Source organism: Drosophila yakuba, chromosome 2R (genome assembly GCF_016746365.2).
Source record: "Drosophila yakuba strain Tai18E2 chromosome 2R, Prin_Dyak_Tai18E2_2.1, whole genome shotgun sequence".
NCBI lineage: Eukaryota > Metazoa > Arthropoda > Insecta > Diptera > Drosophilidae > Drosophila > Drosophila yakuba.
This window is the reverse complement of record NC_052528.2, coordinates 8,180,771-8,204,748: the sequence shown is the minus strand read 5'-3', so window position 1 is coordinate 8,204,748 and position 23,978 is coordinate 8,180,771. Positions and strand designations below refer to the sequence as shown.

General features: G+C 44.6%; 2 protein-coding genes across 7 annotated transcripts in view; both read left to right on the top strand.

Annotated features, from left to right (window-relative positions):
- LOC6529671 (LIM/homeobox protein Lhx4) overlaps positions 1 to 21,573 on the top strand; it is a 28,713-nt gene extending 7,140 nt beyond the window's left edge. For 2 of the 6 annotated variants that reach the window (XM_039372273.2, XM_039372274.2), the window contains exons 3-8: positions 18,774 to 18,948; positions 19,076 to 19,287; positions 19,357 to 19,549; positions 19,616 to 19,767; positions 20,078 to 20,272; positions 20,337 to 21,573. In XM_039372273.2, the coding sequence (XP_039228207.1) occupies positions 18,774 to 18,948; positions 19,076 to 19,287; positions 19,357 to 19,549; positions 19,616 to 19,767; positions 20,078 to 20,272; positions 20,337 to 20,638 (1,229 nt within the window). In that variant the 3' untranslated portion in view covers positions 20,639 to 21,573. Of the gene's footprint in view, positions 1 to 17,409; positions 17,811 to 18,657; positions 18,677 to 18,773; positions 18,949 to 19,075; positions 19,288 to 19,356; positions 19,550 to 19,615; positions 19,768 to 20,077; positions 20,273 to 20,336 lie in introns of those variants that run through there. The other 4 variants (XM_039372275.2, XM_039372276.2, XM_039372277.2 and 1 more) reach the window with 4 other exon arrangements.
- A 119-nt stretch (positions 21,574 to 21,692) lies between these two features.
- Positions 21,693 to 23,665, top strand: LOC6529670 (apoptosis-inducing factor 3). Its single transcript, XM_002090627.4, has one exon. The coding sequence runs from the start codon at positions 21,887 to 21,889 to the stop codon at positions 23,516 to 23,518; it is 1,632 nt and encodes a 543-aa protein (XP_002090663.1). The 5' UTR covers positions 21,693 to 21,886; the 3' UTR covers positions 23,519 to 23,665.
- The last annotated feature ends 313 nt before the right edge of the window (positions 23,666 to 23,978 follow it).

Here is a 23,978-nt window from a genome sequence, read left to right as displayed (position 1 = left end):
GCTGCTTTGAAGTAAACAAGTGGAATGTATGAAAACTTTTCGCAGCTCCGTTCATATATAGGGATAGATATGTTTCTATATGTATATTGTATATATATATACATATATATATAGATATATATGTCGGTGTTCTAGACCCCCCTTAAGTGTGTTTGTGGAGTGCCTGTGGCGGGGCAACAAGACAACATTGCGTTGTTGCAATGCCGTATGTAACTGTAGTGAACTGAATATTTTTGTATTTGTGCAGCACACTTTAGGAGCCACATTCCAGTTCCCCCGTGAAGAACCCCAGCCAGAGTTCTCCAGCCACTCCCCGCTTGGCAGCTGGCAAAAGCTGTCTCAGTGCTGCTCTGGCTTCTATAAAAAACAATATCCCGCAGCGAACTTTATTAAATTACACGATTTTGACAGTTAAGCAACAACCAGCCCCTCCGAAATTTACCCACTTCCCACCCTCTTGTGGAAATCATAATTTTTCTTATTTTATGTAATATGCTCGAAGCTGCCAACAACCCGGAGAAGCCCGGAGTAACATCCGCATCCTCGATGCCGCACCCCATCCACCGCAGGACTCTCTAGCAACGTGTTGGGGTTCAGGAGCTTTTTGGTATTCCTGAGGGGCCGGTTTAGGCAAATACGAGTCGAAAATGCTGGCAATAACAAAGTGTGCAGAGATACAAATTCCTATTTTATTTAATTGTCATACCCTTGCAGAGAGTTTTATGACTTCATCAGCCACTATTTATGTATGCCATCAGCCGATCCAACTTTTATATACAACGCTTAGTAATCTATTTATTTGCGCACTTTTAATACTCCTTTAGTTCATTTTAAATTTTTTCTCATTTCGATTTAAAATAGTTCCGAAGGTGTACCTTAAACCTTTTAGAATAACAATAAAATTTCAATTAACACAGACTACGAGTATTATAATTTAAGCAGCAAGAAGTACAGCTGTAGTACATCCTCTGGACTATCAGATACCCGCTACTCTGTCAACTTTCCGACTGTCATGTATAACATGTAGTTAAGCATTTCACAGATATAAATAACAAAATAATATTTAGACAGGGTATTTCGACATTTGCCTGGGAGACTGGAAAACCTCCAGGACGCTTTTTTTACTTTACGCAATCCAAAATCCTGGCAACGCAACCCAGTTGGTGGAACATTTTCGTGGTCTTAGCCCCCGGGGCAGGAATCGATACAGGAAGGGGGAAAGAAGGGATGGTGAGTACCCTTGGTAGCCGGGTTGGATACCTACTACTTGGTGGTTTTATCATTCCGCAATTAGCGCACCCATGTTCGCTCCCGCTTATCATCGTCTCCGGACTCCGGAGCAGTAGCTTCGGGTTTGGGGGATATCTTTTTGCTGCTGGGTGTAAATATTTGAACGGCATTTCAGTCGATACCTTGAACATTGATAAGGCCTGCGCGGCGGTATCTAAGTATCAAGTATCTGGGTATTTATAAATACGCACTATGAATGTGCACTCTTCTCGTTTTCTATTTCGATGGGCCCGTTGTAGCTTCTTGGGAGCCCGTGTTCCTGCGGTTATCGTCGTCTGGTACAAGATTTGCCCATTGAGGAGGCAACACAGTTGTCGACACTCTGTTTCACCGGTTACAAGGTGGGCACCTCTGGCTCAGGTAAAAAGATATAAAACAACACACACCGAATGTACCTGTACCAGTTGATAAGACCAAACACAAAACATGAAACAGAAACTGTGTTCCAAAAGCAGTACGAGTGCCAGTAACAAGAATGTGTGGCTTTGCTTGCCAATATGTCTGTGCAGAGGGAAGGAAGTGATTTTTATGGTTTTATTGGTAAGAGGAAGCCCTCAGCATTTACCCCGGCAGCGTTAAATGAGGCCTATTAACATGAATCCGGCGGATAATGCGCACAATTTTTCCCTTTCATACCGACCACCCCAGAGAAGTTCCACTCCCACTCCCAAATCTGACATGGAACCACCCCTTTGGTAGCGGTGCTTTCATGCTCTTATTTTATCACTGATTATTTTCCACATCGCTATGCTCTTTGTCTTGCTTCCCGGACTCCTTTGTCCGGAGCATATCTAAACAGGTGGTCCCAGCAGGTGGCTACAAAGCCGGCATCCTTTGTCCATGGCCCACCATCCATTTATGCAGTATTTACCTTTGAATCAAGTCGGGATATAGTTGTTTGCATTTTTGATTTCATCTTTTTGTGCTTGTGTTTTCTTTGGCCAGCAAAGTCAACCGCACATCATTAGCAACGAAAATCAAAAAACTCTGACAGGGTGAATATACATAGATCCCAATAAATTATGGGCATCAAGCCACCACAGAAGAGAGATATGAGTAAGACCTACAAATTAGTAAAACTAGTCAGTTTCCACTACTGTAAATAGAAGTGCTCACTTCCTCTTTCAGTTGCCAATTGATCTTTTGAGTGAGTCACGATCTGTGATCGAGTAAGCCCCTAATTTTAGCTGAAATTATCTCTTGGGTTTTTTCGCTAGTTGAAGATAATCGCGGCATAGACAATGCCAAACAGCTCATGTGTTATTATTGGTGCTTTTTTTTAAGTTGTTCACGTGAGATCCACTTCTGTATATGCTGGAAACGCTGTCATTATAAAGCAATCCAATTCCCGATATGTCATTTTCAACAATAATAGCCGCGATTAGTTAACTTATCACTAGTTCCAAGGAGAGCCCGATTTCCCTCCAATCAGAGCAGCCGGCGGAAAGTCCATAAGTCGATAAAAGAGCAGAGTTGGGATGAGCCATGTGGATGTGGTCGGGTTGCAAAGGTCGATCGCTAGACACTGAACTCACCCACACGGAAATGGAGAAATGTGATCGCGGATTTGGCGTTTGTTTTGATTCTGTTTTCCGAACCGAAAACAGTCGGCAGTCAATCCCACAAGTATGGCCACTTATAGGGGCTTATCGGGCTTACGACTTGATAAGTTAAGTTTTGCCTAACCCTTACCGAGCCCACTGAATCAGATAAGTGTCACTCCAGACCCGTACACCCAGGATCGAGTATTGAGTGTTATTGAAGACCCTTTCGACGTAATAATACCGACTAGTTCTTCGTTTAATAGAGTCCAAATATTCTGAGATAGGAGAACTTTTTAAAGTTACGAAATGCAAGAACATGAAAGTTGAGAAGCATAATTAAAAGATTTAGGTGAATATAAAAAGAAATATCAAAGCTTTGTAATATTATTTAGCTTAAATCCGTGTACTACATATTGTAGTCTACCTATACTAAAGTAAACTAAAACATGGAAGAATCATATAGTCGAGTTTCGCGACTGCCCGTTAAACAGCTATTGGAAGTGCGAAGAAAAAATTTCAACATTTAATAGAACATCGGTAGAAATTGAAGAAAAAAATTATGAAAAATAATCAATTTCCCTGGAAACTGCATACTTAATCTAAACATCCTAGCTTTTATAGTTCCCGAGATCGAGGCGTTCATACGGACAGACGGACGGACGGACGGACAGACGGACGGACAGACGGACATGACCAGTTCGACTCGGCTGTTGATCAAGAATATATATATATATTTTAAAAAGATCATGAAACGCTTCCTTCTGCCTGTTACATCTTTTTCAACGAATCTAGTAAACCCCTTTACTCTGCTAGTAACGGGTATAACTCATGCGAATATACCCCTCCTAAAACTGTTCTAAATGGTTACAACTGCATCCACTTGGTTGGTTTCCCGTGGCCTTCTTCAGTGTGTTGTTTGTCCGGAGATCTAAGAAGTGCCGCTGGAGGTTCTGCTCCGGGTTCTGTAGCTGTATCTGTATCTTTGACTGGTGCGGTTTCTGTTTCAGCTTGCCGTAATATTTACACAGATTGCTGAACTATTTTTCAACGAAGCAGGGGCAGGCACTTGAAAGTGTCAAACAAGCGTTGTATAACTAGTGATGGCCTAACCCTCAGATTCGGGAGTACCGGGGCTAGAAAGAGTGTGCCAGATGGGGCTTACGATCCACTCCAAGACCTGAGCTGCGTCGAGTGGCCATATAAACACTGGCTGCATATGTGTGGCACTGATTGCACCTCGAGTAGTTGATTGGGGCAATTGAAAGGGGGTATACAGCCCATAGGAGTACACATGCTGCCTACTTGGATTTAAGTCCAATATAATCGTTTATTAAATCTAGAGTAAAGTTATTTATAGGCTTTGAAGTCACCGCAGTGCAATCGCTATCTGGAATGTTTGTCTACGGCTGGATTGCAGTTGACCCAGTAATCCGAAAGCGGGGGAAGGGCAAAACTCTAGCCACCCGATAAGAGGCTAGACCACCTTCTTCCCTCCTTCTCTCCTTAAAGCCGAAAACCCAAAATCTCAAGCTGGCAAATAGATAAATGGGTTTATTTCCGAAGCACATGACACACCAAGCCAGTCGAAGTCTTGCGATTTTGACCTGTCCATTGACTTGAGCGTATGTCGCAAATTATTCGATGCAAGCTCTGAAAGCGTTCACTGAACAAAATGATTTTATTGCATGAGAGCCGTGCTCCGCAGCCACTTGAAACCATTCGGCCATATGTTGCCATTTGTGACAAAACTGCACCAGACACGCCAACTCCGAGAAAGGGGATGGTGGTATCAGTAAGTGATCGGGAAAGTCGGGAAATGTCCTGTGAAAGCGGGAAAATCGAGGGGTGGAAGCTGCTCGCTGGTGCGACTGTCGTTTGTTGTCGTTAATGCCCAATGGGTGGCAAATTGTTTTTTATTATCACTCGGGCCGCAGCGAGACAAGTTGTTGGGTGGGATTGTGGGCTGGACTTCGGATTGGGTTTCTCCAGCAGAAAGGAGTAAGGTCCGTGTACCCCAGCTCCCAGCTCCCTTGTCGATTGCGTGAATAAAACTTTAATGGAACGACACAAATCCCTGTTTGTTGCCCAAACGGGGCACCCTCGTTCTCCCATCTTTGGTGTCTCTAATGCAAAGTAATTGAGTGCGAAAATGCCGTCAGTTTTGTCAGAGGTTTTTGTGGCCTGGCGCTTGAATTTTTGATACTTTATGTCCCCGGCACGTCCACTTCCGCACGGATATGCGCAGGCATAAAGAATGCACTCCAAGTGCACTCCACTCCCAGTTGCCAGCACATTGGGGAATCGCACGGCGACGGAAAATAAAAGTTTAAAAGCCAGAATGGGGAAGTGAACTCCGAGTGGTCAAACTACTTTGCGCTCCACATAGAGAAAAAGATACCTAGTGGAAATCTAAGCACTATATATCAGTGGACATACATATAAGTAATACTAAAAAGTGCACGTTTAATCTCGACTTTGTGTGTTGTATCAAAAGTGTTTTCATACTATATGCTTACTTATCCTTATATTATCCCTCGACTTTGTTTCTCGTCTATACCACTGTATTTCGTACAGTGTACAGTGCAGGGGTTGAGCTGGGCTACCACCTAGGGCGGTAATGTTGTGATGACCTCTGGGTAGACATGCAGTTGGGTCACCAATGTGGGCGTGTCAGGATCAGGACATTCCGAGTTCCTTGCCGCAGGGAGCTCACGTAAATTGGTGATTGCAGCGGGCCATTGCACGTCTCAATTTTTTGTTTGCCGAATCTCAACTGAGAACTTGCAGCTAAGTTGAGTTTATGGCCTCGACTTCCAGGAGGCGGTGGGTGGCCCTGGAATGGTTGGGCGTGGCTATGTGGACGTGACCATGCAGTTACGACAGCCAAAGGGGCACAGATTGAAAGTTTGTCCCTGGTGCGAGAGGATTCCGAGAGTTATGAGCTACACTTTATTTGTCACGTGAAGGAGCCTCCATAAAGGGAACTCATAAATCCCAGACAATATTTATGTTTGCGATGATATAGGGGATTCAGGTATACATATATTTAAGCTGGTTACAATTTAAGTTGAAATGGTTGCCAATTTAATAATTATAGTGTCAGATAATTTAAATCATTATATTCTTTGTCTCTACTTCGCTCCTAGTTAAAGAGTTTACTTTACTTAATGTTACTTATGAGTTTAAAATAATAGTTTGGCACCAATAGAAGCTCAACCGAAAAAATTCGTTTTAAATATAGTTAAAGCACACTGTATGAGCTGGGGCTGTAAAAAAGTAAAATGCCATTCCTTTAAGACTTGGCCATAAATTCTGGTCAAAATTGAACCCGCAGCCCAATATTTCCACTCCTTTGCACACAGATTTGCTGCGTCCTTTTGGAGCGCACACTTTGCGATCCTGCTGCCATGGCTCCTTTTATAAATATGGCGACGTCCATTTTTGTGGCTGATAATTCAACAACAGGCAGGCAGGCAGAAATAGCTCTTTGCTCCCTGCTCCGTGCCCCCCCAGTTTCCCATTCCACATGCTCCGGACTTCTCCCCCATTTCAGGTCCTGGCCAACCATTTTCTGCGCCATCTTGGCTTCATCAAACGCACACAAAAGACCATAAAGGCAAAGCCAAGATAATGGAGCACAGAGCACAGTCGAGTAGTCGAGCTCTCGGAGCAGGCAAATAAAATGGGCACCGAAACGAAGTCGTTAGAGTAGACGTACCCAGCCGAACCACCCACCCACCTACCCACCTAACCCCCAACAGCACCCGGCAATCCCAAGCCAACCCAAGCGATTCCTCGCTTACTCCCTCCATTCCATTCCATCCCATCCCAGCCAGGACCATACCATACTATACCACCCACACCTAGGACTTTTTGTGCCAGCTTCAAAAGAGGAAATCACCCCAAGTGTGTATTTTTATAGAGACCGCAATAAACCTTTTTCTTCTGCCATTTTTCGTTTCTTTTTTGTTTGAGACTCCCACTTTGGGTTCTAATACACTCGAAACAAAACAGTGGGTATTTTTAAAAGTAGCTTTACTAAGTTATTGGCCAAAGGTTCGGGTGTCGAAGTCTAAGTATTTTACGACACGAAAAGTAAGCATATGAAGTTAATGCAAAAATTAATCTGAGTTAATATTCTCGGAAGAAAAGGTAGATACAAAAAGGTAGTGAAATAGTTTTGAAATCAGTAAGAGAAAAAGAGACCAGTTAGTTGCCTTAGTGCACGAAGAGGTTCTTGGGGACCTGACGAGCCCAATGGTTGCTGCCCGCTTGATGAAGTTACAGTTGAGAAACAATACGGACTGGCCAGGACCACGACATGGTAGTGGTGAAGGAAACGGAAATCGCCGTCCATAACCATAAGGGCGGCTCAACGAGACTGAGGCGAAGGCGGAGGTGTATGCGAACCCGATTGATGATGGGCACCAAGCTGGGGAGCACTCAAAACTGGAGAAGCCCTCACTTCACTGTGCCCACTTCCCTACTTCCCGACTTCTCCGCCATCTGACATCCGACATGGGCCTTCCATGTCGTCGTTGTCGCCTATTCTTCGGAGCTGCAGCACTTTTCCGCCCGTAAACCGTAAACCGTAGACCGTAAAAGCGTAAACCTTTTTTGTGACGTTTTACAGCTACGGTCAAGGGTGCCGGTGGTCGTTTGGTCAGCTTGCAGCTCGGACTTGACGCTTCAATGGCTGCCAACGGGCGCGCGCCTTTTGTTTGCAATAAAAAAACAGAAAAAAAAAACAGAAAAAAAACATAAAGCAGGGAAATAACAGTCGGCGAACAAAATGTTTTTTTGCAAAGTAGCCGAAAGCCAAGCGCATTACAAAAGCTTCAACCAAAATGGAAAAATGAAACGAGAAAGACTGAAACAAGAATGAAAATACGGAAAATAGCAAAATGTGTGTGGCGAGTGGATCCCATTGTTTAATGGCCATCAGATGGAATGTGCGCCATAAATTGAAAAGTTATTGTGTTGCACGGTCCTTCCCTGCCACGCCACGCCTTCCCCGCCCTCGTTTGCACCCCATTGCCCCGCCCCCAACCGCCCCCAGCCCTTTTCCCCTAGTCCAATTGTCCTGCCAAGCAGTTTTTGCTCTCAAACTGTTGAACGAACATATTTGACAGTTAATTTTTGGTTAAAGCATGGAATTTAATGCGGTTTTTTTTTTGGTTGGTTTTAGTTGTTTTAGCGGTTCAGTACTTGGGAAAGTTTTAGAATGGAGCATAAATATGCGAAAGAGTTTAACTTTTCCTCTGGAGGAAGTGTTAAGTCTTATTTAAGGTATAAAGAATTTAAAAAAAAAACATGTTTTCTCAGTAAAATACCGTAACAACCCATTATGAAGAACCACAATTAACAAATTGCATAACTGCCGTAGAGAAAGGAGAACAACATTCCGTCCCAGAAAACTCATCCACAAAGACTTAATCAGACTGCCGAGTGCCGGGACAGAAAACGGAATACGAAACAAATGCATAAAGTAAATTATAATAGGCATAATAAAGAAGGTCCTGGTGAAAGGCGAGGTAAACATGTCGCAGCGCTTTGTTGCCACTTACTTTGAATGACCAGGTGCGGGGTGGGGCAAGAAGCCGGCGGTGGGGCAAGGACATAAGTGCTCACGGCCCGGAATTAAAAGCAAACGCATTAAAAGGTGCCCAAAAAGACTTTCACCTTGGCAAGTGGCGGCGAAACAGGCGACAAAATGGCCCAGCTGCAGGTGGGGTCCTTCGTCCTGGGGGTTTGGGTCCTGTGCGTCCCCGTGACTTAATATTGCATGAGCTGATGGTGGCTGCCTGGATTCAGATGGTGTGGTATCTGCTTCTGCTTCTGTTTCTGGTAGCCGGTGTAACTGGAGAGCTGGTCGACCACACGACACCGGCAACATTTTTAATTATGAAACACTAAAAGTGGCAAAGCCAAAGTGCAACACGCCGTCGGTTGAGGCACGGCACGCGCTAATGGAGGGGAGTCCGTGATCCGTACTCCCGTTCCGTGCCAGAACACACCGTTCTCCGGATTTCGGAATGGCAGCGATGGCCCGCAGTGGGCGGAGTTCTGGGGGCCATTGCTATTAACTTAAACGCCTCTTTGCCGGTTAATGGAAATGAACCTGCTCGTCGTCGCCGCTGTCGGAGATGGGCAGTTATCTGGTTAAGACAGCTTTATGGTGCTGAGCACACGCACCTCAGGTACACTGTCCGAAAAGTGGGGATTGGAAAAACTTCGCATTTATATTTACTTAACTGGTTCTTTAAAAACATTATATTATAATTATTCAGAACTTTGAGGAAGACAAACTAGTTTAACTTAAATATGTTTCCGTATATTTTACTTACCAGCGACAAAGTCAACTGATTAATACTATGAGCTTAGATGAAGACCTTTTCTTATTAAATTTTGTTTAGTGTGAGGAAAGCAGGCTTCATGCTAACACGGCGAGGAGTCCTCAGACTCAGACTCGTTTCCGTATCGAGTTACCATTTTAGCCCTAATTGCAGGCACGTGTGAGCCACTTTTAACGTGGCTAACAGCTAACAAGTCAAGTGCGTGGCTCGCACCTACGAACTCGGCATTGAGCTCCCACTTTGAAAAGTTAAAGGCAGCTTATGCGCAGTTAAGCCGCACGCGTTTTCCCGGAGTTTCCACGCGGCTTGAATTTCCATATGCGAATGATAACTATCCAAGGGTTGGGCCCTCCATGCAGTCGCGTGTCTGGGATGATGAGTCCACTTAGCGCGTCGAGGGTTGCTCCTTCCTCCTCCTTCCTCGGCCCTGAAACACAGTTGACTCATCTCTGGTTACAGGAGGTTTGAAGCATTCCCTTTTTATTGCTCCGTTTGCTTTAGTTCAATATATCGATGACTGGGCCGTCGCTCCCTCCGTGTTAAGTGATTCCTCGTCTTCGGACGGACACACAGACAGACGCATGTGGATGCAACAGTTGAAGTGCTGCTGAAAACTCTGCGCCGAGGGTTGCTGGGCAAATTGATTAAGGTCATTATGCAGCTGGGCAGACTGACACTTAATCCCAGCGGCATAATCAGCAACATATTGCAGCAAAAGGCAAAAAAGCTTCGCAGTGAAAAGTAGCAAGTCTTTGTTTTTCAACGAAAAGTTTCAGGCACCCAACCCCTGTGAAGTGCGAAGGTCGGAGGCGAGTTCAAATGGTTAAGCACCAAGCCGTTCTTTTTATGGCTTACCCATTTTAGCTGCACAATAAACTTGCCCGGCTGTCTTCACCTGGCGGCTAAGAGGGAGTGTCCTGAAACCAGTTTTCCTCGGCACTGGCCGCTCCCTTTCGCCGGAAACAGGATTATTCATGAGGTCAGTTGGCATAGGATCTGGTCAAATGCATACCCCAAATCCTCCCATACTGGCTGTATTCGAGTAGCTATAGATGTCCAGAAGCAGCACTTGCTGACAAGTGACATCAACGATCGCGGCAACAAGTGAGAACAAACCGAAAACCTGTCCAATTCCCGACCGAGAAGCAAGCCACCCAATCCATGCGAAAACGCCCCTTAAACGCTGCAAATGCTTTTATTACATTAAAAGCATTAACATTAACGGTATGTAGAGCAAAGTACCCCCGAGTTTCGCCCAATATGTCATCAATGCGCCCGTGGAGTTAACCCACTACTGAATGGTGCTGCGCTTTGTTAACACCCTGCGCATCTCGGGGTGGCAAAGTCCTCGAAAGTCCTCGGGACGAGTATGCAGAGCCAATGAATATATTGTGTGTTCGTGGAACTCCGCAAACAAACAGCGGGATTTTGTCATAAGCGAGAGCTCAACGGCGCTCGTTCGGAAATTCCATTCTTATTTGGCTTTCCGGAGTGGTGTGAACACTGGACTGTCCTCAACAGAAATTGTAGATATATGCAGAAAAAATACGGAAAGCTCTTCATAAGTGTCTAATTCCAATATCGAATATCCAATGTCTAATTTCAAATATTTCTAAGCTTGCGAATTTGAAAATTCAAAATACTTTTCTCGCAACGTGTATCAGTATATAAAAAGTATATTTTTGACTTTATATTACATTAAAAATTATTAAAAAAGGTAACTTTCATTAAGTTAATGATTTCCCACCACTGTGCCAGATTCGCTTGAACGTCCTGCCATTCGGAACTTGACTTTGTCAATGAGGCTGCTACGAGTCAGTCACGAATTCGTCCTGGGCGAGTCCTTTTGTCCGCCACCCTCGATTCGTCTTTATTTAACTTTGTCGAATTGATTTCGTTAAAGCAACAACAACAACAACAGCCATAAGGGGCGGGTGATCGCTGGGCGATGGGGGGAGGGCAGGAAGGATGTGGGCCAGGATAGCGGCAACACCCTCGAACAAGAGCGTTTTCCTTTGCCTGGTGATGTTTCCATTTGTACAAAATAGAGCACTTAACGGGGAAAACTGCAAACAAATTATTGCACTTGCTGTCACCAGACTGACTTTGCGTCTGTGTGCGTTAGTGCGAGTGCCCCGCCCCAGGAGTCCTGCGCCCTCCATTCCCGTTATATCCGCCACATCCGCCCATATCCATGACTGGCGCTGCATACACTTAAAGGATTACAAGCGGATCTGTCGCTTGTTTGCCGCTAAATGGACGCATTTACCAGTTTGTCCATGGGTTGGTGGGTGGTTGGGTGGTTGGGTGGTTGGGCTGTTGGGCGGCGGATCACAATAGCCGGCGCTTTTTATGGCCAATGAATAGATGAATGAATGCATGACAAACTGACTGGATGACTGGATGACGGACTGGCTGCCTGAGCGACTGAATGAGTGCGAGAAGCGGCTGGGGATCCGGATGCGGAGGCTAAGGCGAAGTTACTTAATGGATTTGGTTAAGTGCTGCATTGACATTTTGATAAATGCTTTGGAACAGATGCGCTGCCAGTCGCGGGCTCAAGGAGTCCTGGAAAGCTTAAAAGGGGGCGTTGCCAGGCCGGCGCACCCATCTCCACTTTTGTCCTGGACACCGTCTCTGCTTTATGATAAATAGTTCTCCACTCGCCCCCATCCTGGACTTGCTTCATTAAAATCTATTGGGCGGAAAAATGGTCTAGTGGTGGAGTAATTTACCAAAGCTTTCTGTATTACACACATTTTGTTGAGAAAGGCAGACAGTTTTTAAGAATTGAAAAAAAATATATGCATAATATATAATAGAATCGTAAAAATACAATGAGAATATAATGTAAAGGCAAATAACATTACATTTATATTAACTGTTTCTATCTGTTAGGATATTGATCTTTTAATATTTTAGTTTTTGTTTCTTCCGAATATCAACAAGATTTAACTTGAATTTATTTCTATGAATATTTTCTTGTTTAATAACCCCAAAAGATTTGCTTTGAAGCAACTGAAATACAGACAATGGGGCGATTACAGTTCCCTTATGTCTACTAATTCAAAAGCCCTTGGCTTTGAGTTGCTTTTATAACTTTTTTAATGTCACTTCTTGACCAAGTTCACCTCATTTTTGGAATCCGCAGTCAAATTGCCTTGTAACCCGCCCGCAAATCAACCCCAAACAAAGTTGAGTGCCACTTTTTTGTACATTGTTGGCCCCAAATGGCGAAACTTTTTGTTTCGTAATGTGGTCTACAAGTACCGCCTAATGAGATAATATGCGGCGGTCATGGCGTTCGTGTCCTTTCGCCTGGACAACGAGTCCTTGCAGATGACGCCCTGTTTTCCAATGCGAAGTGACAACGCGTGCAACCACTGAGCTCACTAATTGTGATAAAACTAAGCCCATCCCAACGAAATAAAGTTGATTTCGGATATAGGTTGTGGATATACACTTATTTAAATAGTAAATCCTTCTTTACTTTCTTTATTAAAATCACTTGCGGTTGAATTACTGTAGAAAATTCAACAATATAAGCATGTTTTTTTTTTAACTTGCCGGTTAGCGATACGTTTATTATTTCTAGCAAGTTTCTCAAGGATAAACTATTTTTTTATGTTCTGTTGGCCTTATAGTTCCCACAACCTAGAGGGCGGAAACGCTTTCGTCCACCTGCTAAATACTTTTCAACTAAACTAGTATTCTTGAATAACCAACATGCAAATATGTAGTCTTAAGCCTAAACTATTGTCATATATTTAAATAGATCCGTAGAAAGTACCCAGGGAAAGGGTATGTGCTTAAAATGAAAAAGGCAAAGCCAAAGAGGCAGGCGCATAAAAAGGACGACCAGGACGGGGACGAGGACGACGCCACCGCGCACAATTTGAATCCTAATGGATAATGGATGCGTGCGGCGCGGCAAACGAGTGGCACGCACGCGATGAAGGCACAGCTGGCGGGGAATGCCGTGTCCTGGAGTGCTCGACTCCTGTCTTCTTCTGGTTTTACTTTATTCCTGACCCGGACCTCGGCGGAGGTGTAAAGTTCACGTGTGCCCACTTACCCAGCCCACGGAGCACGGAGCACGGATGCCGTTTTATTAATGCTTTTGGAGTGCTTTCAATATTTTATCGCGCATTTTGCCCTGAGTTGGGTTGGTTCGCTGCCTTCTGGCAGCACGATATCAATCGTTTCTGGCCGTTCCCCTCTCCTGTTCCCTATTTTTTACCCCTTTCGAAGTGCATCGGGTGTTGCGTAATAACTTTTAGTTGGTCACTTTGCTGGTGGGCAGGAGAAATGTTTCAGGGGGCATATAAATACTCGCAGTGGCCCACCGCCCTCTATTATGATTATGACTTTGACTCTTTATCTAAATGGGTCTTTTGTTTGTCCATGCGCGGGGTCGCTGGCGAAGGTGGAGCCGAGCTATGTGGCTGAGTGAGTCCATTCCATTCATGTTGATTACGGTCATTTGCTGTTGGGAGTCCTCGAGTTGCTATTGGTGGGGAGGATCAATTAAGTTGTCAATCTAATTACCTGGAAAGGATCTGAACAGATGTCAGCGCTGGCCAAAAATAACATAGTGCCGCGGAATCGATCAGAAGTGGGCTAATTATATCGATGGAATGGAATCTACAGGCTATGACAGACCGCACTCATCCAAAGAAACACGGTTATTAAAAAATTAATTTCACTTTCCTGCGGACAAAGCACTGAATTTGTTAAAATGTATTCAATTTTCATAAACTGCAAATGGTTTTATTACAGTTTATATCAGTGTGTCGAATATTTTTGGCAATTCCATGCCTTTCTAGGCAGGGTTATTGTTCGCCATCGTGGTAAGCTCCAAGAGAGAGATAAACCAGCTCAACCAGCTGGACCGAGTGGCAACGAAAAGTGTATATAAATTATAAACCGACCCATATGGAAGAGTAAGCTGTGAGGCATTAGAGTGGTGGCAACGCTTTTAGGTTTTAACGTTGAGGCAACACGACAGGCTAAAGTCGCCAAGGACTTTTGGGCCACAAGTTGCAGCGCGACTACGAAAGACAGCGGGATAAAGCCAGAGGTTGCACTGTGAGAAATGGGGTAAATACTTTGTTGGATGATTGAAGTATATTAAAATATGTCGATGGCTACCATTTCGATAAGTGAGGTTTGTGGGACAAAACAAATTATCTTACCTGAGTGGCAATAGAAAATATAATATGAATGCTCATCTATGATATGCCTTTCAGATATTCTGTTTAAATGATATCCTGTCATTACAATTATTTGTAGTCCTGGAACACCGTTTATTTTGAAAAAAGATTATACTCTACAGGTTGGAACATATTAGTGGTGGTTCTTCTCCACTCTTCTGCGGACATAATTATCTTAGCTCCGCATTTTGTGCTGAGCTTTTGTTCCAGCGCTGTTTTAGCTGCAGGCTGTCCATTTTACAGGGCGTGCCCGCAACCCCCAGTGCGCCCTCATCGGGGAAGTGATGGTTGTTGTTACTGTTGTGGGTGTATCCCCGTCCAAACACCACCCACCACCCACCGCCCACCAGGTTGATGAGCGCTTGTCTTTCGACCGCCGCGATTAAGCAACAAGCTCGGACAAAAAGAAAGGCGACTCGTAGGAGTTGCGTGTGTCCAGTTTGGGAAGTCGAGAACATGTCGTGTTTTTTGGCTGTATGAATTTTTGAAAGCCCTGTCTCTGGCTGCTAATACCTTAATATCGTGGGAGTGCGATGTGCGATGTGCTTCCACGGAAACAGCTGCTTTCGGCTCCTGCGAGACGTAATCCCGGCTTTGGCTGCCTTGCCGGCTGTCAGCATAGTTGAGCTCCCCTCCGGGCCAGGAACCCTGCTCCCCTGCTCTCCAGCTCCCCTGCTTCCATGATTCCCTGCTGCCCAGGATAATGCTTAGCGACATGGATAAAAACATATATATGGTATGTTTACTAATGCATACTCCTGTTTGCCTGGCTGCGTACCGCTCAATTTGCCTTCGATTGCGAAGCCGCCATTTTGCCCAGGGCAGCCATTCAAATTCCCTTTTCTTTTTCGCTCTTTTTGTTGTGAGTCCTGTTGTCGAGTCCTGACAACGCCGCTGTCTGCCATGAATTTGTATCGGTTTTCTTTCATTCGAAGAGCGCAATTGTGTGCTTCAATTCTTGTGCCGATTTCAATGGAGTTTGCGAAATCCCCAAGAAGTAGACTTCGATTTTAAAGTGCACATATGTACATATGGACATACATATGTATGTATGCATATAAGGACAAAGTTGAATAAAGTTTGCTTAAGATAACAACACAATTTGACTTTATATTAAGTTATTTTCGTGAAAGAATCATCTATGCAATAAAGTATTTGTTGGTTACTTTCAGAGCTTATGTTTTTATTGCCAGAACATTTATTTAAAAAAGCTCTTATAGCAGTGTAGAATGACATGGTGAATAAAATCTGAGAAGCCCAGAAGAACTTCAAACATAACCAAGATACATAAATTCCATCCAGACTGTCAAGTCAAATTACAAAGAAGAGCCTTTATAAACTTTCCAAAGTCCGAATGCCAAATGCGAGTGTGTGGGCTTCCTCACTTCCATGCGGCTGTCCCTTTGGCTACGCACATTATTTTGGCCATTCGAAAAAGGCCCAAACCAAGAGACCTAGAGACCGAGAGGTCGAGAGGCGAAGAGCAGCGACCACTTGGCAGCTCATAGCCATAAGTCTCGTCTCGCCTCACCTCACCAACCGACTGGCCAACAAACTGACTGACGGATGCTGGAAGCGTTCAAAAGTGCTTTAGTGCACTGGGAGAAACATTGGACGGCAATTAGTTTTATAGCACGTTGTTGAGTTACGTACCTCTATTTGCCATTAGAATTATCCAAGCGCAGTTGCACAATATATATTAAATTTATTTATAAATCTTTAGTGGAGACAGCGTTTTGAAGTGCAAGAGTGCAATTGGATTTGAATTGTTATGCTTAACAATTAAAGTCCTAAGTCCTAAGCATTACAGAGAAAGAAATTAACATTTCGAATGTAGTCATTTGACACTTCAGTCTATCCATTATCAATCAAATGCTTCAAAATTTCAAAATGATTAGAATAATAGAATGTCGAATATAGTTAAAGTGACTAGTTATAAACTAAAATCTGTAGAATTTCTCTGTGTGGGTTGTGGAGGGGATTTGAGGGCAAAGGGTTAAGAGCTAAAGTGGGGTTCGTGGGGGTTAGGGTTCAGGGGTTTGAGCGGTCAGGGGCAGGGAAAGGCCTTTCTGGATGGCAGGTGCGCAGACGTTCCTCTCGATCAGCCGGTCGGTCGGAGTCAGGCAGTCAGCTATTTAACGGCTTTAAGGTCATTTTCACAGTTACGAAACAATGACACAACAATAAGCAATGGCAGCCAAGTGCGCACAAACACAAACACACTCGCACTCACACAAACACGCACGCACACACACACAGGCAAAAAGCAGGATATGACAGGGAAGAAGAAGAGTCGGCCAAACTGCAGTGCAGAACAATGCAAACATATTTATGTGTATTTTTAGTGCACACCAGTGTGTTTTCCAACCGAATTTGCCAACAATACGAGAGCGAGAGGGAGACCACGAAAGTGGAATAGAGATGGGCCGAGTGCCAGAAAGAGAGGGCGGGTGCTGGCAAAAAAGCCGAGCTGAACAGAGCTTTTCAAGAGACCACTCCCCGAAAACTGCAGGCGACGTCGACGCACACAAAACAACCAATCCCAGGCACAAACACACAAAAAAGGCAAAAGAAAACCCCCCTGTAACACACACACACATATACGCACGCCAAACGCACACGCATGTCAGTGGAAAATGGAATGTGGCAAAGTGTTACAATGCAATTTCCCCGCTTTTTGTTTTTGGCGACCAACCCAAACTCAATTGTTGAGGCCAAAGGGAAAAAATACAAAAGAAAACTGCGAAAAAAGGCCAGTCTGGAAAACTGGCACAGCCAGAGCAACAACAACAACGACAACAGCAGCACACATTTGGCACAGGGTGCAGCTGAATCAGCTTTCCAATTGGAAGCGCTAGGGGTTGGGTTCCCATTCCAGCTCTGATTATGTCAGCCCCCGTATGTGTGCGTCTATGTGAGTGTCTGTGTGTGTGTGTGTGTGTGGTTGCATTCCAGTCCACCCCCTTTTCCAATAAGCAACCGAGTCGTGGGTCGTTAGTTGTCAGTTGCTTTCCAAGCCTCGAAGTTGCCGCTCGGTTTTTTTGCCCGGTCATTCGTGCAGCTAAAAGTTCTGTGATAACGGTAGACAACAGCCAAGCCGAAAAATACATACAAATAAAAAGTAAACTAAAGCCGAAATTCGCTAACCAAAGAGAAAACAAACGTTTCCCTCAAATCAAGTAAAATGTGGATTAAGCCAACGAAGAAAACCACAATGTGAAACTGTGAAAGTGATGGTTGATTGCTCTGCATAGGGAAAATCCAATCAGAGAGCGTCGGGATTTCCACCGCCAACAGTATGGAACTTTTGAAGCTGATGATGTTCAAAAGTGACTTCCTGTCCAATGGCAAATGTGACGATCGCGTGCCGCCGATTAACCTGAGTCAATTGCCAGAGTTCTTGCTATGTAAGTCGTAAGTCGCAAAAAGGGTTACGACCTCGAAGTGCCTCTGATATGCCTAGTGGGTCATAGGTCGGGCAAAACTAAAGACAGTCGCACAACAGACTGGGAATCTCGATAATTAAAGGCCAACGGTCAAAGAAATCCAAATTTGTGTGGATCGCAAATATAGTGTTGTTATGGATAAAAATTATTTTCAAAAACATCCATTTGTGGAGGGGTGTGCAATGAAGAGATAATAATTGTATCTTTTGTATCATTGGTATACTCTTCCTGCAAATGTCATAAAAACAAATTGACTAAGTTTTCTCTTCTAATCACAAAATGGGGCCTCCTTTTCTAAATTTCAAGAATAATCGTAGAGCAAATGTCGTTTTAAGGGCTTTTGAATTTGGTTTTTGATTATTTTTCCTAAGGTATAATATGAAAGTCGATGTTATTTACATCGCATTAATATGTTTCAGCACAGTCTTAATCTTCTTATGAAGTTAAAATATTGCAGTAAGACAATGTGCAAAGCAATTAGAGCAGGATAAACATTATTGTGTTTTCCAAGTGAATTTATATATAGTATGTATGTAACTCTAATTGCTATTTCTTAATTTTTACCTTAATATATGAATAAAACTCTCATATTCTTGAAAATCTATTTGAATTTCTTTTTGGTAGAAACCACCTATTGTTGTTCAAAACTTTGTGCGCACTAATCGGAATGTTTTCCATATAGTGACTTTTTAAATAGACGACAAAATCAAATTCAATTTAGATTAAAGCTGCTCAATTAAATGTTGTCTTAACTCGGTTGTGTGCATAGCCAAAAAAAAATTCAACTTAGACGAAAACGGAAATAGAAAATTCTTAGGACAAAATGGGTAAAGGAAAACGGAATACTCCCTACGCCAGTGCAGGAATAGCCCCTCCAATTTAGATCTATAGCATTTAATTGGATATCCTTCCGCCCTCCCACAGCTACCATCCCGAAATGCGGCGGCTGCCACGAGCTGATCCTGGACCGCTTCATCCTCAAAGTGCTGGAGAGGACCTGGCACGCCAAGTGCCTGCAGTGCAGCGAGTGCCATGGCCAGCTGAACGACAAGTGCTTCGCGAGAAATGGCCAGCTCTTCTGCAAGGAGGACTTCTTCAAGTAAGTAAATTTCTCAAATGCCAAGGACCTTGGCCCCACGGTGCCACGTGGGGCGTGGGGCGCCGTTTGGGAGGCCAAATTGGTTTAATGAAAAATCTCCTTCCATGTCGCACTTGCCAATGTTCGGGTCGAACAGACGTTACGGTACAAAGTGTTCCGCTTGTGATATGGGCATTCCGCCCACGCAGGTGGTGCGTCGGGCGCAGGACAATGTCTACCATCTGCAGTGCTTCCTGTGCGCCATGTGCTCCCGCACCCTGAACACCGGCGACGAGTTCTACCTGATGGAGGATCGCAAGTTGATCTGCAAGCGGGACTACGAGGAGGCCAAGGCCAAGGGTGGGTCAACCGTAAAGCATGCTCCTTAAAGAGCTCCTTCTAATCTGTAGATTGCACTCCGCCACTTAGGCCTCTATCTGGACGGCTCCTTGGACGGCGATCAGCCGAATAAGCGACCCCGCACCACGATCACCGCCAAACAGCTGGAGACCCTGAAAACCGCCTACAATAACAGTCCCAAGCCCGCCCGCCATGTACGTGAGCAGCTTTCGCAGGACACGGGCCTGGACATGCGGGTGGTGCAGGTGTGGTTCCAGAACAGGTGCGTCCCACTGCGTTTGCCCCCACTTTCCATTGCATTGCAACCTATGCTCCTATCCTTTGACAGGCGGGCCAAGGAGAAACGACTGAAAAAGGACGCGGGCCGCACGCGCTGGAGCCAGTACTTCCGTTCGATGAAGGGCAACTGCTCGCCGCGCACCGACAAATTCCTCGACAAGGATGAGCTGAAGGTCGACTACGACAGCTTCAGCCACCACGGTGAGTGCTCAGCTTAGTCTGGTGGTTGGATAGAAGATAGTCAAAGAGGATTAAATTGTCAAGTAGACACTTGTCGGCCTGTCTAAACTTTCTCAGAGAATTTCAAAGTTCAGTGCTATTATGTTTTGAGCAAACTGAAGAATTTCTGTAGTACCCCTGACACCTGAAAATCAATTTCATATGGATGTATGTCCTAAAAAAGCCAACCTGATGTAACAATATTCCATTGATTGATAGAGTAGTGGCCATATTCTTTGAAAAGCATTAACTATGACCACCCTGCTACAATCTCAACCTCCACTCCTTGCAGATCTGAGCAACGACAGCTACAGCACCGTCAATTTGGGCCTGGACGAGGGCGCCTCGCCGCACAGCATCCGCGGATCCTACATGCACGGCAGCTCGAGTCCGTCGCAGTATCCGCCGAGCAGTCGCTCGCCGCCGCCAGTTGGCCAGGGCCACACTTTCGGCTCCTATCCGGATAACATTGTGTACACCAACATAGGTGAGTGTCAGCTTGGCCTGAACATCCTATTCCTCAGAACTCATGGCTGGAGCATTGTTTTCAGATCAAGCGGTGGGCTCTAATTTGCATGCCAGCAAGGCGCACCACCGCCTACACAACAGCAACAACGTCTCCGATCTGAGCAACGATTCCAGTCCCGACCAGGGATACCCCGACTTTCCGCCCAGTCCCGACTCCTGGTTGGGCGATTCGGGCAGCACCAACACGACCAGCGTCAACAACAATGCGAACAACAACAGCAGCGGCAGCCACAACAACAACAAGAACAGCAGCGGCGGCGGTGCGAGTAGCGGAGTGAGTGTCAGTACCGCCCCCAATCCGTCGGCGCCCGGCGTACATTACTGATACTCGAATCTGCTCTTGCGCTATTTTGAGATGCAGTCGCGCAGTCTGCTCCTGGCCGCTGCCCAGCAGCAGCAGCAGCATCAACACTCGTCGCAGCTATAGCAGCGTCATCACACTGAACTCTCGCAGCAGCAACAGAAACGGAAACGGAAACAGCAACATCATTAGAGGCAGCAACATGTGACTTGGCGAGCTGCAACACCGACTGCAGCAACATGTGACTTGGCGAGCTGCAACACCTACTGCAGCAATATGAACGAAAATGCTTGAGAATTGCGTGAGAAAGGTGGCAACGCTGCGCGCGGTTCGCACACACACCCACACCCACATCCACACCCTATTGTTTATGCACTTAATTTTGAGGAAGCCTACACCGAAACAAAAATCCAAAACACAATTTGCTCAAAACACTTGATTTCACTTCAGTTTGCCAAAGGTGGGCTTAGCTTGAAGATACACCTGACACGGCTTGAATGTTACTAGGCGTTATGATTATCTGTTTTCGAACGATTACTTCGCTCTATCATTTAGATTCGTAGCCCTGATATTTTATTGTAAATATTGTATATTTGTGTATAGTGAATGGAAACTAAAACTGAATTTTAAATTAATTAAGTCTGTATAGCGTCAAACAAATGCGGGGCATGGCGAGCACAACATTGGTTAGGCCCTGCCCAGAAAACAAACAAAAACCAACATCAACAAGTTATTTATTGCTTTATATAGGAATACAAGAAAATTGCATAGGAGAAATATCAATTACGAAAACGTGATGTCGTATTTATATCTAACGAATAAAAGAATTACAAAAACCAAAAATATTTCAACCAAATAGAAATGTCAGTAAAAACAGCAACTACGTAAATGATAAAACGAATGCGATGAAATAAATTACTATTTGACACATAAGAATAAAAGACAACAAAAATTGTTAACCAGAAAGGTGTGCTAAATTATTTTACACTTTTAAGAACTCTAGAAGATAGCGTTCCTCGTTTGGTTTCTAAATCGTAGAAAAAAGCGTTTCCTCCTCCTCCATAAAATATATACATATATATATTTTCAATCAAAATCACTAGTCGCGTTAAGTTAGACATTTGCCATGCACTCCATGGAATATTATTGGATATCTGATATCCGAGTGTCTGACCATATCGTTCCGTATCGGTTAAATGACAAATGAAAATGTTAATTACACTTTCCAGTTTTATACTGTCAAGTAATAGGACTCACTCAACTGAGTTATAAATGGAAGCACATGAATACACAGATCCTGTGGTCGCGTGCCACACATTCGAATTGCAGGAAAATGAGATGAGGCAACTGGACTTGAGCGGAGTACCAAGCATCCTGCTGGTCAAGCAAAGTGGAATCCTGCGGGCGGTTGGCGCCAAGTGTCCTCATCGTGGCGCACCCCTTGCAAAGGGTGTTCTGACCAGGAATCGGGTGCGATGCCCGTGGCACGGAGCTTGTTTCAATCTGGAAACAGGAGATATTGAGAACTTTCCAGGACTAGATTCGCTGCCCTGTCATCGGGTTAATGTCGACTCCAGAGGCCAGGTGCTAGTACAAGTCAAGCGATCTTATTTACTAAAGCACTCAAGAATAAAACGAATGGTAAGCCGTAACTGGCAGGACCAAAGACGCTTTGTGGTGCTGGGGGGTGGTCCTTCAGGTGCCATTTGTGTGGAGACGCTGCGCCAGGAGGGTTTCACTGGTCGTTTGACGCTCGTCTGCCGGGAAAAGCATCTGCCCTATGATCGAATAGGGGTCATGAACTTGTTGAATACTGGTACCTATACCACGAACTTGTGCCTTCGGGAAGAACAGTTCTACAAGGACTGCGGCATAGAGGTGCAGTTGGGAGTTTCCGCCGAAAGGTTGGATACGAATTGCCACATCCTTCACTGCACAGATGGCAAATCGTTTCCGTACGACAAAATCTATATAGCAACAGGCTATTCCGCTACCAGACCAAAAATACCCGGTGTGCACTTGAAGAATGTGAAAACCATTCGGGATATTGGCGATGCCAGGAGCATATTCCAAATGGTGGACAAATCAACGCACGTGGTGTGCCTGGGCTCCAGTTTCATGGCTGTGGAGGCTTCCGCCAATCTCGTTGCCAGAGCGGGCCGCGTTACCCTGGTAGCGCGACAAAATGTGCCTTTTAAAGGCACATTGGGTGAGTCGATAGGACAGCGGATACAGGAACTCCTGGAGGAGAATAAGGTAGAAGTGCGCGTGAGCAGTGGAATCACGCGGATCCTGGGAAACAATCGTGGGGAGGTGACTGCAGTGAAGCTGCTGGATAAGTCGCGAATCCCCTGTAATCTGCTTATTCTTGGCACAGGTTGCCAGTGCAACACGGAGTTTCTCCAGCAGAGTGGCATTGGCGTCAATCCTGATGGCTCCGTGGATGTCAACGACTTTCTCCAGACAAGCGTACGGAATGTGTATGTGGGTGGCGATATAGCCAATGCTTTTATCCTTGGTGGGTTCCCAGATCGAGTGAACATAAGCCACTACGGATTGGCTCAATACCACGGACGCATTGCTGCCATGAACATGAGTGGCCGCATTGCGAAACTGGAAGCCATTCCCTTTTTCTATACCTCGATCTTTGGCAGGTCCTTTCGCTCCGCAGGATATGGACAGTACAAGGATGTTCTCATCGACGGAAGTCTCGGGGATCTGCAGTTCGTTGCCTACTTCTTGGATTACAAAGATACGGTCACTTCAGTGGCCTCCTGCGGTCGGGATCCCATAGTTGCCCAGTTTGCCGAGCTCATAGCGCAGAGAAAACTATTGTGTCGGTGTCAGATCGCCGATCCCAAGGAGCGCGGTAGCTGGCCTACTAAGTTAAAGCTTAAGAACTAGTTCTCATTATCATATAATTTCTTATTTAAGGAATTTATTATTTTTTTAACTTTTATTTAAATAAGAAGATATTTATTTTTATGAATTGTAGTTAATAATGGTCTTATAACATGTTCTGTTAATAAAAGCTTTGCGTTAACATTCGAATAACGTTCGGCGTTAAGCTCAGCAGTGCTATAAAAAGCTCCGTTTCCCTAACAGCAAGCTAATGTTAAATTTGAATCATATCTACAAATCGTTTACAATTAATCTATTATCAAGAATTGTATGTATGTCGAAAAAATCTTAAATTTGCTGGGAAAGAATAATTTTGAGGGCGCTTAAAAGTGGATTCTCTTATTTGGGAACACCTTTACCGAATGTAGCAGTCAAAACATTTTAAGCAAACAGTGTTAAGCATATCAACTTAATGATCCGCTTGAATGGCGTGAAATATAGCTACTAAATGATTATACACTAC

Bases quoted from the DNA above. Each gene is read 5' to 3' on its own strand.
- LOC6529670 (XM_002090627.4), top strand. From the start codon at position 21,887: ATGGAAGCACATGAATACACAGATCCTGTGGTCGCGTGCCACACATTC.